The 19,382-nt window shown below is 41.1% G+C and overlaps 1 protein-coding gene across 5 annotated transcripts in view; it reads left to right on the forward strand.

Moving 5' to 3' along the window:
- Positions 1-19,382, forward strand: part of kif13a (kinesin family member 13A) — a 298,393-nt gene that overhangs the window by 218,773 nt on the left and 60,238 nt on the right. For all 5 annotated transcript variants that reach the window (XR_013888690.1, XM_080204107.1, XM_080204085.1 and 2 more), the window contains exons 17-25: positions 264-474; positions 3,232-3,394; positions 7,826-7,972; positions 9,844-9,993; positions 10,228-10,386; positions 13,496-13,669; positions 13,825-13,976; positions 14,734-14,866; positions 15,266-15,412. Coding sequence is in view for 4 of the 5 variants with exons in the window: in XM_080204107.1 (XP_080060233.1) it covers positions 264-474; positions 3,232-3,394; positions 7,826-7,972; positions 9,844-9,993; positions 10,228-10,386; positions 13,496-13,669; positions 13,825-13,976; positions 14,734-14,866; positions 15,266-15,412 (1,436 nt within the window). In the remaining variant the exon portion in view is untranslated. The remainder of the gene's footprint in view (positions 1-263; positions 475-3,231; positions 3,395-7,825; positions 7,973-9,843; positions 9,994-10,227; positions 10,387-13,495; positions 13,670-13,824; positions 13,977-14,733; positions 14,867-15,265; positions 15,413-19,382) is intronic.

A 19,382-nucleotide genomic window follows, 5' to 3' on the forward strand; every position in this document is an offset into this window, starting at 1 on the left:
CCATGGGAATTGTAACACACAGCGGTGATGGCTGGAATTCTGTGACCCTGCGGCTGGAATTCTCTGGTCCTGCTACAGCGAATGGAGCTTAGGCTGAGCACCAAATTCTCCATTCTCCCTGGCAGTGGTGGCGTGATTGGAGAATTCCAGCTGATATTGTTAACTTATGCTTGCGTATTAAAATATTGATAGCTGAACTGTGCCAAAGGTGGATCATATAGTTTAATGCAAACTGGCTTTAAATGCTTTGCTTGATTTTCCAGATCCTGTTCAGAATGTTGTACAGATTCTTGAAAAGCAGTACCTGGAGGAGAAACGGAATGCACTTGAAGAGCAGCGGTTAATGTATGAGCGTGAGCTGGAGCTCCTTCGTCAACAGCTGTCACCAGACAGGCTGCACCGACATAGCATTGAGAGATTATCATTCACCTCTCAAACTGCACAACAGAAAGTAAAACTTTGGTCTGAAGAGAGGTACGGATGTTTAAGTGAGAGGTGGGAATTTTGTCTTATTGACTTGCATACATTTGATTACATGGGTGAGAATGTGACGAGGTCTTAGCCGTGTAAAAGCATTTAATTGTAATTTTTCTTGGCCTCTTCACTACATTTTTTAAGTGTTTTCCTGGTTCTTTCACAGTTCCAGGCAGAAAGAACCAGCTAGCAATCTTTAACCAACTGCAGAGCTGTTTAATTGACTCTATGACAGCCTTTTGTCTCATGAGACAATGATTTTAAGCTCAGGAGTCCCACGCTGGCATGGTGGTCTCAACCATATTCGCTGCAGGGATATCAGGGCCCTGACACGCTCACCTCTTTTCTCTGGGTTCCCTTCTCAGCCAGCTGAGTTTTTTGTTTCTGCCCCTCTCTTCCAATGGTCCTTCAAGCAGTCAGCCTCTAGAGGTCACAGCCATCAGTGACTGGCTCCCAGTTGCCAGTATCAATGTCTACTATCAATATATGCTGCTTGTAGCAGAGGTATGGATGCCCAGGAGAACAGGACCCAGTGGCCAGTTCACTCTATGCAAGGTCTTTGAATATACGGCTATCATCCATCCGATGAATTGGCTGAGCTAACGCACACATCATTGGCTTCGCAGTGAATGTATGCTAATGAATTAGCAAGCTCCAGGCCCTCCAATTTGGTGATCTTGTTCTTCTGGAAAATGACAAAGATATGCTTAAGACATGGCACTGTGTTCAGCAGTACTGCCTCTCAGAGACCTGAGTTCAATTCTGGCCTTGGGTATTTGTTTGTTTGTGTGGAGTTTCCACATTCTCCCTGTGCCTGCGTGAGTTTCCTCCGCGAGCTCCAGTTTCCTCCCACGCTCCAAAGATGTGCAGGTTAGGTGGATTGGGTATGCCAAATTATCCCTTAGGGCCCGATTTTATCATTGCATTGCGCTGTTTTCAGGCACAAAAACTTGATAAAGTCAGACATGAGGCGAACAGCACAATCCATGCCCACCTCCATGCTGATTTCCCCCTTTACCAAGGCCTGAAAATATTTGCGATCGGGACTGAAACGGTGCAACTTCAATTTAAATGTATTTGCATGCATTTAAATTGACTTGGTGGCCCAAACTTATCATTATTTCCCCCTTTACCATCGCGTTCGCTCGGTGGTGGTGGGGGTGGGTGGGTGGCGGATGTATCTGCTGGTGGGGGAGGTGGTCAGATCGTGCACCTCTTTCTGCACTGAAGGGATTCTGTGGTTCTACAGTGGAGATGGAAATTGTTTAGCCTTTCTCCTGCCTGCCATATGTTGTCCAGGGGTAGAGGATTGTACGGAGAATGCCAGCTTGGTAGACTCACAGTTTGGTTCTTAATCAGGTTGTTGTTGTTCCACACTCTCTCAGTCATCAAGGATGTAACAGCAGCAGCTTTTGCAATGTGTGTGTTGATTTCAGCATCAAATGGCAAACTGCTAGTGATAATGGAACCTAGATATGTGAAGCTATCAATAACCTCCAGCATCACATTATCAGTGCTGATAGATGGTAATATGGCAACATCCTGAACCATGACATTTATCTCCCTGATGCTGATGATCAAACCAACCTCATTGCAAGCAAAAAGTCTGTCCATTTGTATGGAAATACTTGTGCAGCATCATCAATGTAGCTCTTTGAGAACTTAGTGCAGTTTTGTCTTGGATCTCAGATAAGCAAGATGGAACTTTCCATCAGTTGTAGTATCTAAATAGACATCATCTGTAAATAACTTGAAGGCATTTGTCAGCAGCAAAGAGAAGAATATGCCAACAAATGTCAGTACCAGAACACAATCCTGTTTGACTCCACTCTGGATCTCAAATGGTTCCAGCATTGTCCCTTCATAGCTGATCTTGTCCACCATAGTGTCATCAAAAGAGGAGATCACATTGAGCAACCATGGTGAGACCAATCAATGAGGGAAATATCTAGTGGTTTCCTTTCTTTGCAGCATTTGTCTTGCAGCTTCCGGGTTGAGAAGATCATGTGAATTCTAAACCTTCCAATTCTGGTATTCGGGGTAGATGCATTCAGTCAGGATCTGCAGTCTGATGAGGGCAATGTGGGGAAACACTTACCCCACAATGCTCAACAGGGAGATGAGTGCATTCACTGTCATCTTGGTTGGAGATCTCTCATATTTAATGAGAGCTGACTGTTTGACTTTAGTGACAGCTTCCATCACAGTGATGTTAACCTTAAACCAGCCAGCATTTTTCTACTCTTGCTTCCCAATTGTTGAGGGTGTCATATTGTCGTTAGTGCCTCAAAGAGTGTTCCATTTCATATCTGCGCTTTGTGTGTGGAAATGCTGGAGAAGCGCATGTTCAGTGGACTCAGAGAAATGGATGTTTTGATCTGGGTAGGCTAATGGAGGATTAATGTCTCATCCAGTGTTCCTGTGTCAGAACAGCACTTATGTACATAGCCCAATTGAATTTCAGTATAAAAAGCATTGAGTAAAAAAATGAAGGAACTATTTCAGAATTTCATAATCTGTATGCTTATTAAAATAGTTCAGAGAGGCATTTTTACTTAACATTTTCACATCAAAGTGCTCATTGATTACGTGCAGTGAAAAGTCTCAAGTTCAATGGATCTTCTGTATAAGTACAAGAAGTAATCCATTAGCAGAAAAAAAGCCCTGTTGCATGCATTTTCCATTATCCGTAATCAGCAAATGCTTGTGGGGAAGGAGGAATGTGCTTCATTTTGTTGTTTTTCCTTTTTGTTGCAGAGATCAGCTGTTTCGTCACAGTCTTTCGAAATTGAGAGAGCAAATAGTGAAAGCTAATGCTCTAGTGAGAGAAGCAAACTTCCTGGCAGAAGAGATGAATAAGCAGACAGATTATCAAGTCACTCTGCAAATCCCAGCAGCAAATCTCAGTGCTAACAAGAAGGTAGTTGGGTTCTTGCTATGTAATCTACTCTTAGTACTCTCAAAATAAACTAGCATGCCACGTGGTGGTAATAACATGGCAAGGTCCATTTCGAGAAGGTCCATTTCCACCACCTCAGGAGAACTAGGGCTGCTGAGTATTGGCAGCGTTGCCTGGATCATCATGAACAACACTTAAATTGTGCCTTCAATGTAACAGAATGACCCAAGGTATTTTTCCAGGAGCATTATAGAATAAAAATTCAGTGGTAGGCAGCATAAAGACAAGTTTGGGTACATGGCAATGGCTTTGTCAAAAAGGTTTAAGAAGTTTAGGGAGAAATTCTAGAGTTTGGGGCCTTGGTAGCTGAAGGCACAGTTGTCAGTGGGGAAGTGATTAGAATTGAAGGCGCTCAAGAGCTGAGAATTAGAGGACAACTGATATTTTGGAATGTTATAGAGCTGGAGGAGATTACAGAGAAAGAAAGGGAGTCCATGCAGGGATTTGAAAGCAAGGATGATAATTTTAAAACCTAAGTGGTTTAACTGGGAGCCAGTGTACTTTAGCATATACAGGAGTGATGAATAAACATGAAAATCCTGCAATTTTGTTGTTGGCTATTCATTACAGAAACTTGGAAATTCTCCTGCTTTTCATTAGTAGAGTAATCTTGGGCCATTAATGGATCCTGCATTTTTGAACAGGTAATGAACCTTCTATTCTCGAGTAAGCTGTTTCCAAAATCGATATTGATGCTTCACACAGAGTCATAGAAATTATACCGTAGACAGAGGTAATCTATAAGACCATAAGACATAGGAGCAGAATTAGGCCACTCGGTCCGTCGACTCTGTTCCACCATTTAATCATGGCTGATATTTTTCTCATCGCCGTTCTCCTGCATTTTCCCCATAACCCCTGACGCCCTTATTAATCAAGAACCTATCAATCTCTGTCTTAAAGACAGTCAATGACCTGGCTTCCACAGCTTTTTGTGGCAAAGAATTCCACAAATTCACCACTCTCTGACTGAAGAAATTCCTCTTTACCTCTGTTTTAAATGATCATCCCTTTAGCCTGAGGTTTGCCGTCTGGTTTTAGTTTTTCCTACGAGTGGAAACATCCTCTCACATCCACTCTATTCAGGCCTCACAGCATCATGTAAGTTTCAATAAGATCCCCCCTCATCCTTCTAAACTCCAACAAGCACAGGCCCAGAGTCCTCAACTGTTCCTCATATGACAAGCTCTTCATTCCAGGAATCATTCTTGTGAACCTCCTCTGGACCCTTTCCAAGGCCAGCACATCCTTCCTTAGATATGGGGCCCAAAACTGCTCACAACACTCCAAATGGGTTCTGACCAGAGTCTGATACAGACTCAGAGGTACATCCCTTCTCTTGTATTCTAGCCCTCTTGGCATGAATGCTAACATTGCATTTGCCTTCCTAACTGCTGACTGAACTTGCAAGTTAACCTTAAGAGGATCTTGAACAATGACTCCCAAATCCCTTTGTGTTTCTGATTTCCTAAGTATTTTCCTATTTAGAAAATAGTCTATGCCTCCATTCCTCCTTCCAAAGTGCATAGCCTCACACTTTTTCACACTGTATTCCATCTGCCACTTCTTTGCCCATTCTCTTAACCTGTCCAAGTCCTTCTGCAGCCCCCCTGCCTCCTCAGTGCTACCTGTCCCTCTACATATCTTTGTATCATCTGCAAACTTAGTCACAGTGCCTTCAGTTTCTTCCTCCAGACGTTAATGTATATTGCGAGAAGTTGTGGTCCCAGCACTGACCCCTGAGGTACACCAGTCACTGGCTGCCATCCTGAGAAAGACCCCTTTATCCCCACTCTCTGCCTTCTGCCAGTCAGCCAAACCTCTATCCATGCCAGCATCTTACCCTTAACATCATGGGCACAAAACTTATTTAACAGTCTCCTATGCAGCATCTTTTCAGAGGCCTTCTGGAAATCTAAATAAACCATGTCCGCTGACTCTCCTTTATCTAGCTTCCTTGTTACCTCCTCAGAGAACTCTAACAGATTTGTCATTATCATACCTGTGATACCTACGTCATGTTATTTTCAGTTGATGTTATAGTCTGTGGATCAGTAGCCGACTGGTGTCAACTACTCTATATTCTGATAACACTCGATGAACAAATATTCTTCTACTTTCCCCATTTTGTTCTTCTAGTCATGTTTCTGAGTCTGTGTTACTTTGTTGTTGATTTGCCAACTAATGAAAAAACCTTTTTCATTATTTACCTCCTGAGAACCATTGTAATTGTTTTTATTCCTCACATCCCTATTCAAACGTTAACCATTCTATTTATTTTAAAAATAAGGTACATTTTTCATTCCTAGTGAATATTTACTGTGGCTCCTCATTCTTCCTATAGTTGGGTGCCAAGAATTGTAGGCAAAATCCCAAGTGTTATCTTCTCTTAACCTAACCCAACAGCTTCCTGCTTTCAACTTTCCAAGAAAATGGTGGTCCTCCCTCCAGAGGTTCAGGACCAGCTTGGCCAGCCTCCACAGATAGGGCGTTAGTGCCAGTTCCCTATGTGCCTGTGTGAGAGAAAAGGCTATGTACCACATTGTAGAAGAATGTCCAATCCATGGACTCAGTGGAGGTCAACCTGCACTCAATGCAGCAGGACCAGAAGAAACTGCTTGCTTAGGGACTTTGTATTCACTAAATAAATAAATTGTAAATCAATGTTTTCATTTTTTGTGTTCAATCTCAGTGCACTTTGAAGTTCAATGCGTCTGCACTCCCAACTTAGTATAATATTCCACATAAGTGGAAAGTGAACAAGGGAGATGATGGCTTAGTGGTATTATTGCTAGACTATTAATCCAGAAACTCAGCAAACGTTGTGGGGACAAAAACAGAAAATGCTGGAAAATATCTGTGGAGAGAGAATAGAGCCAGTGTTTGGAATCTGGATGACCCTTCATCACAGAGCAAAGAAAATCTGAGAAGATTTACACTGAGTGTGTGTTGGGAACTGTAATTGGACAAAGGGAATGTAAATCAGGATGAAGAAGGCCGAGAAAGGTGCCAAATGTATCCATTAAGTGATCAGAATGTGTGAATGGCAGAATAAAGGTTAAGACAGGTGCCCTGAAAGGTGGGAGGAGGGGGTTCAAGAACGAGAGTGTGAATGAAGAAGTGGGAAAATGGAAGTGAAAAGGATGATAAAAATGGATAGAGATGAAAAGAGGAAATAAAATGAGATAAGATAAATGGAAATGGAGTGAAGTTGGAAGGGAGAGTTCATGCTCCGAAGTTGTTCTGGGGACCCGGGTTCAAATCCCACCATGGCAGATGAATTAGTAAAAATATCCAGAATTAAGAATCTAGTGAAAAACCCAATGGGATCACTAATGTCCTTTAGGGAAGGAAATTTGCCATCCTTTCTTCGTCTATATGTGACTCCTGACCCACAGCAATTTGGTTGACTCTCAGCTGCCCTCTGAAATAGGCTAGAAAGGCACTCAATTCGAGGGCAACTAGGGATGGACCATGAATGCAAGTCAGCCAGCGATGCCCATGTCCCACAAATGAATTTAAAAAAAGAATAATTCAATAGTTGGGAAGGTGAGCTTGTAACTTGGTGTCCTGGCCAACAATGCTCACGCACGCACGCATGTGCACACACACACACCCCACCAACGTCACACATCAGATTAATTGGACATGTAACTCATTACTGTTGACAGAACACTGTACCCATATTGGCTGCTAAATTTCCCAATGTGGCATTAATGCGTACAGTTCAAATACAATTTGTAATGAGTGAGATGTTCTTGGGATACATTGAGGATGTGTTTGGTGCTCTGTAAAAGCAAGCTTAATATTTTCTTTCTTGTTTGCTCATCAGTTCCAGTTTGTGAGCATCCCTAGATGGTTTAGTAAAATAGTTTATTGACAGAATTTTAGAAATTTTTAACTCTATGTTTTCATTATGTCCACTGTCATTTTCACACATCGAATGATGCCTCCTCAGCAATCTCTTTGTGATGATCTTTGCATTAGATAATTATAAGCTTTTCATCGTGCTTTTATCTTGGTCTTCCAGTCTTTTCCTTTAAGTGCCACATGTTTTGGGCACTTAGCTTTCTAATGTAAAAATGATGAAGAGAGACAAAGACACATTAATGTTTTTGTTTTATCTTTAGTGAGCGTTGACAATAGGTCCAAACCAAAAAGAATTGAGTTGCATTTTCTCTTTTTAAATGTTGATGGATCAGATGACTCTTTCAGACGAATATTTTTTGTTTCAAGACTTGCAGTGTTCAATGTACATTGTGTTTCCACTCCTTATGCTTTTTTTAAATTGCTGGATTGGTGAAATGATGTCTTATACTGATAATTTACAGCGATTTCTCACTACATTCCATGCATTGTAAGCAGTTTTGAATTTGCTCTTTATTAAAATAGAGAGGAGCAATTGTGAGTGAGCCAGCTATTCAAGTACGACGCAAGGGAAAAGGTACCCAAGTCTGGGCCATTGAAAAGCTGGAGAACAAATTGATTGATATGAGAGACCTGTATCAGGATTGGAAGGAGAAAGATATGGTGGAATATGTGAGTACAAGGAACTCTTTAATACAAGTTGTAAGGAAAAATCAAGTATCTTCTGCCTAATGTTTACTATTGTTTAATATAGCCTGATACCGTTTACTTATTAGCATCAAAAACAGAATCCCTATATAGGACATTATGGTCTAGAAGTTTGCAGTGATCAAGTTTCAAATTATAGTCATGAGTTTCCACACTAATGAGTTTAGTCATAGCCAAGCTACAGTGAGAGGTGCTGAACAGAAAGTCAAGCTAACGTGACAGACTAGATCATCTCTTCCCATTGTTGTTTTCATGACTTGTAACATGAGGTAGCTGAATTGGTAGTTAATTAAATTGTAGACATGTCCGTGACAGATTCTAATTCACTAGATGTCCTATGTCTAGACTTTGAGTAGTCAACGTGATCTGCATCAGAAATATTCTGAGTCAGAAGTTTCCAGGTTCAAGTACCACTGTAAAGATTTGAATACAAAATCCAGGCTGTCACTGCAATGCAGTACTGAGGGAATGATGCACTGTCAGAGCTGTGACAACTTTCAGACGAAACATTAAAACAAGATCTCCTCTGTTCTCTTGGGTGGATGTCACACTTCCTACAGCACTGTTTCAAAAAAAGTGCTGGGGAGTTCTCCCCAGTGCCTTGGCCAATATTTGTTCCACAACCAACAACACTAAAGACATATTGGGCAAAATTTTCCTCAAAAAAACGACCAAGGGCATGATCTTACGAAAAAACCTAAGTGCCAAATGAATGAGAAAATGGGAGAGTTTGAGATCTGTTTTTTGGGTGAGTTTGAAAATACTATCTGATGACGCACCCTTTTTGGACAAAAATGCAATTCTCACCGTTAAGCGAGGGTGACCCTAAACTCACCAGTGAAGTTGCAGCTACTTGAGTGCAGGCGCCTCGATCTCCCAGTGAACTAACCTCTCCCACAGGTTGCCCATATTGATGTATCGGGACCCTCTCAGTGGGTCCCCTGTCAAGACCCAGTCTGCATGCTGTCGTGTGCTGGGTGCGCTCTTGTGCTCTTGCCGATTGCTCCATGTGGCAGCCTACCTCCTCCTCCACCCCTATCTGCTGTTGATCATTCCCTGTGCTGCTCCTCCTCCCCACGCACTGACCTGTCCCTCTGCAGACCACCCAGGAGCTTCATTGGGCTCCAAGCTGTCTGGGCAGGGCCAGCTCTCCATAGTGAAGACCAGTGATTCACACTGTGCCTAAAGGCTGTAAGGTAAGGGAATGGAACGGGGTCTGCATATTTAAATACTACTTTAAATATGTTAAAGGGTGTGATCCAGTTTGCACTATTAGAAAGAGACCGGGACGAATGCAAACTGTTTGGTGCCAAGCACGAAACTGATTTTTAGGCCTGCATGATATTTTCCGGGATTGGTGCAATATATGCCAGGTGCGGCAAGGTGGGAAAATCGTCCCCATTATCTGGCCATTATCACATTGCCAGTTGTGGAACTTTGCCATGTGCGAGCATCACTTAGTTCATTGGTTGTCAAGTGTTTTGGACACTGAGGCAATGAAAGGTGTTATTAGATTGCAAATTCTTTCCACCTTTAAACTGGGATTATAGCAGACAATCCAAGCACCCGTGTTTTTGCTCAGGTTAACTAATTCAGTCAAATCCAGAATCCTGCTATTCTAGTTAGCTCATCTTCTTGCTAGATAAACTGTCACTCATGAGTGATGGCAGTAGGGATGTATCTTTAGGAATGAAATATAGAAAGAAAAGAGTTGACCGTGCACACACCAAAGGATCTTAAGGTGTTGCCTAAAATTCCTGTTTCACCTCTTACTTTCTGAAGTACAAGGAACTTCCTTTCTCATTATAATCATCATTACTTTTACCCTATTCCAGTACAATAAAATTCTCAGTAAACACGGGGACCCTTTCTACGAGGCGCAAGAGAACCATAACCTGATTGGTGTAGCTAATGTCTTCTTGGAGTGTCTTTACCACGATGTGAAACTTCAGTATGCTGTTCCCATCATCAGTCAGCAAGGGGAGGTGAGAGTTGACATAAAGAGGTGAAGTCGATACTAAGCATTTCTGAAACTTTGTCTAGATTCTTCAAACTGTCAAAAGTTTGTTTTTTTTTTAATTTTAGGCTAAAGGTAAAAGTGACTGCATGTTGCTGTATATTTAGACTGCATAATGTGAAACTTTCAATAAATAGTTTGCCATAAGATCTGAAGGGGCTAAGTAACACGATGAAAGTTTTCTGACTCTTCTTAAATCGAGGTTGCTGGCCGGCTCCATGTAGAAGTGATGCGGGTCAGTGGTGTGGTTCCAGAGCGTCCGGATGGTGGTGATGATTCTTCAGAGAACTCAAGTGGAAGCTATGAAGTCATGGACAATAATGGTGAAATTGTGCACATGGCGAAGAAACTGACCTGCAGGGTAAGTGAGAATAAACCTTTTGGCCATTGAAAATCTTTGGAAATGTTGATTCACCAACGAAAACAAACCATGATTTGTTATGAACATATTTTGACCTTTGATTTCTTTCCGCAGCATTGCACATAAAGTTAGAGACAAGTTTTTAAAAATGACACTTTCAGCTTCATCACATCATGGATTTATCGGTACAGATTATCCTTTCAATTAAGAAATGCAATTGGAAACAGCACCCAGTCAAATACAATTTTCTTAGATATTGCTACTTTTTAAGGGTCTTAGTTTCTAATTCTCTAATTTGAGACTAACATACTGCTTGGTTTTTCAACCCCTCCCTGTCCTTCCCCACCCCATCTACTGCATTATTGAATTCAGTTAAAATTAGGATGATCTGAGCTGAATGTGATCTGAGTGATTTTTATGCTGGCAATTAGCTAGATGCAAAAGATGGGCAGTGTGCATGTTAAGTGTATTAAGTTACCAATTTAGTGCTATATGCACACTTCTCCTTAACATATCAACACAGCTGGAAGACAATCTTGAGTTTGTAACCAAGGTGAAGAAAGAAATTGAATTTTATTTTGCACTTGATGATTATGCTTGTTCAAATAGCAGAATTCAGCAGTGAGATAGAAAGATACAAACTTCAACCATACCGAAAATATTTTGTGTTCTTGTAACATTCATAAGGACCATCTCAGAAGCATTTTATAAAGTAGTAGACAATGAGCATTTTGTAAACAGGGCAAATGAAAGAAATACAAGGCAAAGTGCACCTGAAAGCAAGTCAAAATGAGGAGCTTTTGAAGGCAATGCAAGAGAGTACAGGGTGGAGATGCTGAGGGAGGGATTCCAGGGATTGTTGGAGTGGTAGTTGATGGCTGAATAGAGCAAACAGGAAATGAAGTGTAGGCTTGTGCCACAGTGGTAGAAGGTGTTCAGACTGATGTGCAGATGGAGATATGAGGAAAGTTGAAGCCATGGAGTTATTTGAAGGTGAGAATGAGAATTTAATGTTAAATCTCTGAGGGGTAGGAAGTCAGTTGTGTGGTAAGACCCAAAGGGGGTCAAAATGTGGATCTGTGGGTAAAGACCTAGCTGTGACATTCTTTTTGATTTGTAATTTCAGTGAGAAAATGGGGGAGGGGTGGGGGGAGGAGCAGATGAAGCACCTTGGTAAGGTGCAGTCTCAAGGTGGATCCAGGCGCGCGTTTGGATATGTTGGAGGATGCTGAGTTGGTGGTTCAAGCAGGCTGCACAGATCTGGGTGCATCCTGCATTGGCAGTAGGGTATCAATGGAGTTATAGTCAGGGTTTTACAGATATTTGGGAGCTGACAGAGGTGGTTTTCCTTTAGCTTAAAGAAGCATTAACTGTTCCATGTCTTATTGCCAGATGGCTGTTAGAAAAGTGTGCCAGTATTCCTGGATCAGTGGAAGAAGTAATGTTGAGTGCCATCATCATAAATCTACAAGCTAATAATACATGTAAGCCAAATGGGACGATTGGGATGGAGCTGAGTAGTTTCTGCAAATTTCTTGATCTCTACCTCCGCGCCTGTGATGCATCTTTCCCCATTTCTTTGCTCCCCGTATAAATAAAGATATTGCTATCACATAAGGCTATTTCCCCAATTTGATCTTTCTCCTTCTGTCCTATAATTGTTGTGTATCCTTTCTTGTCTTCCCTACGTTTCTCTTGCAGTTTAACTCATTTCTACATGATCTTACTTTCATTATCTTTCCCAAATCCGCCTTTCCCACTATTGATTTTGCTTTGCAATTCTCTGAATTTCTGAGTTCCTGTTGCTGATCGACTTGCTTCAGCTCTGTGATTTTGTCTCTAGTCAATCTCTTTCTTGCTTGCAATCACCCATGATTTAGCTTCTTTGTCTGTTATCTTGGTCTCTCTTCTCTTCTCTGTCTGTTTTTCTTGTTAAGTTGATATCTTTTTCCTATCTTTCGTTCTTCCTTGCTTTTCCTTCCCCTACCATTCATTCCTTTTGTTCTCCTCACATTTTTACTCCCTCTTTTTAAATTGTCAGTGTGTTCCTCTACATCAGTGCAGTGCAGTCCTCCAGATAATTGCTGGAGAATTCCATTATGATTGTGAAGGAATTCCATCTTCACAAGAGATAGTCATGCATGAGGGTCCTGGCAGCTGTGGACCAGAATGCACAATTTTGTTATTGGTGGGGATTGGTCAGTATTATTGCTGATGATGAATTTTAATATTGAGGTCAGTGTTTTCAGCTCTGACGCAACATAAAACTGGGGAGAAGAAAACATACATCTAAGGATATGTGTGGGGGGGTCAGTGGCAAGTTAGCAGCTCGGCAAGGAATCATTGGACCTTGCCTTGGAGGTTGGAGATAAGTTATCAAAAATTCAGAAGTATTTGGAGTTGCAAGCTAGAATTATCCTTATTAATTCTGAACTGACAGAGATTCTGCAAATGCAGCGAGATGTGATATTTTAACAGAAAACTGCAGCTCAATGTGTGTGATTGCCTCTATAGAAGCTTTGCACTGTTTTTGTGAAATAGCTGCAATAGTGATTCTGTGTCCACTGAAGCCCATTGAACAATAAAATGGTAGAGTCACAAACCAGGTACCAGCTTTCTGATTCACAGAACTGGAGAAACTAACTGATGCCAGTCTTTGAAATTTAGCAGACAGGTACAAAAACAAAATGAGGTACTATAGATATGTATTAAACTTGAGTGAATTGTGAACTGAAATGATCATTTCAAACAAAATGACTGTTGGGACTACGTAATCGTGTCTCCACTACCCATGAGGCCTGCCAAATAAAGAAGTCTGTTTTGGAGGCACTTTCTTAAAAATCCACAAGCCGCAAATGCTGAAGTGAAGTTCCGAACTTGAAAAAAAGAACTGCTTGTAAAAAGTATTGTCAGATTTGTTGCATATATTTTTTAAAAAAGTTAAATTCATGTTGGTTACTTCATGATGTAACATGAACATGCATGTTGCCCCAGTAATACACCTCAAAGTGCGCTGGCTAGTGCCCATATTCACTTGTATTATGTCAGTTATGACTGTGAGACTTCCTGTTAGTGAGAAGCCACTCAAGCTGCTATGTTATCTCAACAGGTAAAAATTAAAGAAGCAACGGGCCTGCCACTCAATCTCTCAAACTTTGTGTTCTGCCAATACATCTTCTGGGATCACTCTGACCAAACAGTTGCACCTCCAATGGTCAACCCAGACATGCCATCCATCAAAAACAAGGCGGTTCAGTATACTGTGACATTTGACCACAGTAAGGTGAGCAGCTAGAATGTCTTTCTCTGTATTGCATGAAACTCAAAAGCACAGTAGTGACAGTCTTATCGCTTAGATCATTAAAAGGGTTACCCAGAAAACAGATTCATTGATCTTAATTGAAGTAAATTTTGACAATTTGCTGCATGGTTTTTCAGGATTTTATGGTGCATGTTACGGAGGAGTTTCTAGAGTTTATTTCTGAAGGTGCTCTAGCCATCGAAGTCTGGGGCCATCGGTGTGCAGGAAATGGCAAGACAACCTGGGCAGTTGATGCATTGCAAGCAAAAACACGCACGCTACGTGACAGGTACAGAGCAGCTTCTCATAATATTCCAGTTAATGTACATAATTTAACTTTCTTAAAAAAAGCCTCATCATCATAGTAGTTCAGCTATTTGGTTCTGTTTTATTACCTATTGTGACGCTGACTTCTGGATACATGGAAGCTCAAATCAAAGTACAAATATTTTATTCTTGAATGCCATTAGTTTTGGGCGCCATGGAATAATTTCACATCTGAAATGCTACGTTTGTCTCCATAAATCAGCTAAGATGATGCAGGCTTTCAATTTTGGCAAACAAAAAAATCCCTGAATTTCTAGTTGGCTGTTTTGTCTTCTCCCTTGACACTCCCATTAGTGTAAGTTCCTTCTGTGATCTTAGAACATTTTCTTTCTTTGTTATGTGTTGTCATCCACTAACTTCTCCACAACTGACTAAGTGACGGGAGCTTCTGACGTCCTTCTCTATTGTGCTTGCTGTTGGTTAGCAGTATTTACTTAAGCAGATCTGTTGAACCTCACCCAGTTAGCCTAGGATGTGGCTACATTGTTTGAAAACTGTCAGGTGTGCAAATGCACCTCACTCTCTTAAACCTCATTTTTAACATTGATCCATGATGACATTGCTCACCAAAAACACAGGTGGGGAATTGTCATCCTGTTGTTTTTATGGGAGCCATGATTCGGGGAATACATATAGTAACATGTTTTCTGGAGTTTATTGGCCAGGTAGCAATGTTTGGAAGACTGATCGCTGTGCGGTTGGCTTTTTTGCTGTAATAGGTGGAGTGAAGTCACACGTAGAATTGAGATGTGGATCTCAGTGCAGGAACTGAATGAAATGGGAGAGTACACCGCAGTGGAACTGACTCAAGCCAAGGATGTCAATACTGGGGGTGTCTTCCAGATTAGACAGGTATGTGGATTTTTTGATTATTGGTAGTTGGGGGAAAATATTTGTTACAATCCAGTTTACATAGATAGATGAAAGTTGACAATGATTTCTAAAAAGGGGAAAAAAGCCAAATATGTGAATGGCTGAATTAAAGATAGCAATCCAAGAAAATTTGTCTTTTCTGTTTTTCCATTATATGATTATGATCTACCCATGTGTTAAAATTTTGGAAGATTGGCATCCATTTTTTCCTGATTATATTACTTGGGGAATGTTTTCCTATTTTAAAGGTACCAAATGAGTGCAAGCTGTTGTCGTTTTAGATACAATTTTAGCAATAAATCTGTTAGGTACTTTCTCTACTGTAATTGCATTAATCGGTTAAATTAAATTGCGTTCCTCTGCTCTGTTTTTGCTCAGGGTCAATCTCGTAGGATTGAAGTTACGGTTAGACCTGTCCAGCACTCAGGGACATTGCCACTTATGGTAGAAGCTATTTTGTCTGTCTCTATAGGATGCATTACTGCCAGGTCCATTAAACTACAGAGACCCTTGGATAGTTACCAGGTAAGGTACTTTAACCTATTTGAAGGGGGATTTCAGAGGTCTGGTCATCATGTTGAGAACACATTATCAATCTGATGCAGGTTCAGGAATTTTCATTATTTCCAAAGAAAATTTTTGTATCTGTTTTGAAAAATTTTGAATGGAACAAGGAATTGTTCAGCAATTTTTTTTCTGTTTCTAAAAAAAATCTCAAAGAATGCATAATTTGGAGTAAGGTTTAATGTGAGAAGTTGCACCTAAATCATTGTTAAGAAGGTGCAAGACAACATTCTGGCTTTTCACTCCGCGTAAATTTAATATGTTTATTTGTCTACTGATTACTATTGTCATTTTTGTGTTAATACATACTTAAAACTGCTTTGTACTAAATTAGTATTTACACTGGAAGAGGATGCTGACAAAATCTCAGTAGGAGCAGAGATGATAGACATAAAAATGTGTGAAAATTGGTAGGCAGGCTATACTGGAAAGATTGACTAGGCTAAGAGTGAATGAGTCATTTGGTTCAGATGGATTCCATCCTCGATTGCTAAAGGAAGTTGGGATGGAGATACCTCGTCTTGCCTTATTTTTCCAATCTTCCCTAGAACTAGGGGAGGTGCCAGAGGATTATTCAAAAGAGGATGTAAGGACATTTGTGGAAACTATTGGCTGGCCAATTAAGTATCAATGATGAGTTAGGTCTTAAAAGCAAGAATCAGGGCAAAAAAACCAACCAAAACTTGGATAAGTTTAAGAAATAAAAAAGAGCCAGTAAGGATTTGTAAACGACAAATTGTGTTGACTAATCTAATTGAATTTTTTGAGGAAGTAACAAAAAGTTTAGAAGGGAGTGAATGTGTGATTTATGAGAATGGTTCCATAAGAAATAGGAACAGGAGTAAGCCGTTCAAGCCTGCTCTGCCACTCAATAGGATCACGGCTGATCCGACATTCCTCACATCCACTTTCCTGCCCTTTCTCCATTACCCTTGATTCCAGGAACTAATGATGGATTTCGGTTGCCCGGTAACGTTGGAGAATTTTGGGTTGTTCTCCTTGGAGCAAAGGAGCTTGAGGGGAGAAATATAAAAGATAAGGTAGACAAGAAAAAGCAGTTCCCATTGGTTGATACTATATGGATTAATGTAGATGGATTTAATGTTTTGAGCAAGAGATGTTGGGGTATGTGAGGAAGAATTTTTTTGTGCAGCATGTGGTAATGACTTGGAATACTTTGATCAATGCCTACGAGGATGATGAAAGCAGAGATAATCATTGATTTTAAAATGGAATTGGATGGCCAGTTAAGGGAAATGAACTTGCAGAGCTACAGAATAGAGCATTGAATGAGACTGAACGGATTGCCCTGCAGAGAGTTGTCATGAACTCAGTGGACAGAATGACTTCCATCTGTGCCACAATGACTTTCTCTATTTAGTACCTGCTCTCTGCCTTAACGGATCCTAATTGGCCTCACCCCGCTTCTCTTAATCTGTGCATAAAGAAGACTTGGATTCACTGTTGGCTGCCAGTAACTTACATTCTTGTCTGCCTCTCTGTTTGCTTTGTAAGTTCCCCTCTGAACTACTTGTTTTCAGCCTTGTGCTCGCTTGTATTAGCATCCTAGTATCTGTCATCAGCACCCTTTTTTTCCTGATTTATGTTGCTCTTGATCTCTTCCATCATCTAGAGAGCTCTAACTTTGCTCGTCCCACCTTTCACCCTTATGGGAGTGTAATTGCACTACGCCTGAACCATACTGGGGGAAATGTTCCTATTTCTCAGTGCTGACTTAGGTGAGCAAGCTCGCATGCATCTTGTAGACTGCACAACCAGCATTCCTCAGTACATGATGCAAAAGTAAAATTGAGGCGTGACTCAGGCCATCATGATGGAGGGGTGAGCAAAAGTAACAGTGTTGGGAATCCTGTGATTGGGGTGACCTTTAAAGAAAACTTTAAAGTGTCTGATGTAAAGAAAACAGAACCCCCCCCACCAGCACACTGCTGCCTGGCACTCCATGCCAATGCTGGGGCAGTGCCAGCTTACAGCCTAGCTTGTCCTGTCCCTCTGAGGAATATATTTACTTCTACACCCTCATCAGGTTCCCTTCACCTATCAAGGGGGGGATTTATTTGAATCAATGGAAGAAATTAATTTTTCCCTTTTTTTGATCATGCTTTCCATTTTTTCCCTCCTTGCACCATTTTTAGCCATAATCACCACATTCCCTTTGCCAATGACCTACTCGTGACACAAATAAATAAACTTCAACATCTTTGTCAATCTGTCCCTAGCATCCATCTATTGTTGGGCCTCTACCCAACTCAGCACCACTACCACCATCACCCCACCACCACCACCACCACCTCCTCCCCCCCCCCCCCCCCCTCCTCCCAACAACACTGTAAATTTCATCCTATTTAAATGCAGTGCAATTGGGATTAGTTCAGGGTTTTTTTTTGAAAAGGGGGCAGTATGGACAAGTTGGGCCGAAGGGCCTGTTTCCATGCTGTAAACCTCTATAATATTTCCAATTTTCTTCAACTCTGATAAAGAGTCATTCAGAAACGTTAACTTTGTTCTCTCTCCATAGATGCGTCAGAGACTTTGCAGCATTTTCTGTTTTCGTTTCAGATTTCAGCATCCGCAGTAATTTGGTTTTATACCTTCTCCTTCATTGGCTGAGAAACATACTGATGTAGAAAATTCTCCTGAACACATTTCAAAACTCTTCCTTCTATCTGCCCTTTACACTGTTACTGTCCCACTTATAATAGCAGCTTATTTATTAGTGTCACAAGTAGGCTGACATTAACACTACAGTGAGAATAGTTAGTTATGATAATGACCTCCCATTAGTTACTAATCTATAGAATACATCCATTTGTGTGATAATGTCTTATTTTGAGCTAAATAGATTCTATCCCTCAGCACTCTGGAACATTCTCTTATTCCAGCACTGTAATATTCCTATTTGTGAATCCTGCCTTCCCTCCTCCTTTCTTTGCTTCCCTATATTTTTTTGAACAGCTTGTATCCAGGAATGTTTAGTATCTAATCCTACCCTTTTTGAGCCAGGTCTTGCCATATTCCCAAATGGCTATCTGTGCCTGCACCTTACAAGTTATTTACCCTGCTTTGTGCATTAACATTGATGGACTGGTGACCTACTTAGACCTTATTCTCTCTTATTCTGATCCCATCTAATAAGTTAAGATTTCATACTCTAGTGCTATCTGTCTTGCCTAAATCCACCAATTCTATGTACACGACATTTCCCCTGTCAAATAAACCTACGCCAACAGCACAAGCAAATCATCTGAGAGAACGTTGGCCCCTCTGTGGAGGAACAACCCATCTGAACTTCAACCCCCCAGAACCAGAATCCTGAGCTAGAGCAGCTCTAGCTGATGACAGTTCTTGCACGTATGTCCAAAAATGCATAGTCCTTACTCCTGCACCATTCCTTCATTTTCATCTCCTCTATGCCCCTATTTATATACTGGTTAATGTGTGCAGTAGCAATAATCTGGACAATACCACCTTGTGGTATTGTCACCCTCCTTGCTAGCTGCGTAAAAACTGCCTGCAAGGCATCACCTCTCTTTTTACTAATGTTATTTGTTGTTGGCATTGCTTTGGATGGTGACCATCGGCAGTTCACGCTTGCCCCATCAAGTGTGCTCTGCAGAATCTTAGTGAAATCCTTGATCCCAACTTCAGGGAGGCAAAGTACCATTCTGGATTCATTTTGGTAACCGCAAAAACACCAATCTGTTCCCCTAACTGTAGGATCACCTATCACAATGGCGTTCCCATTTTCTTCCTACTCCTATGTGCAGCTGAGCCAGTATTGTGCCATGGAGTTGCCTAAGGCCACACTCCACAGAAAAGCTATTACGCTCATCAAAATTCAGAACTGAATACCAATTGAAGAACAAAATGCACTTGTGACTCCTCCACTACCTTGGTCCTCCTTGACTGC

This window comes from Carcharhinus amblyrhynchos, chromosome 2 (genome assembly GCF_965287045.1).
Source record: "Carcharhinus amblyrhynchos chromosome 2, sCarAmb.v2.hapA, whole genome shotgun sequence".
Taxonomy (NCBI): domain Eukaryota; kingdom Metazoa; phylum Chordata; class Chondrichthyes; order Carcharhiniformes; family Carcharhinidae; genus Carcharhinus; species Carcharhinus amblyrhynchos.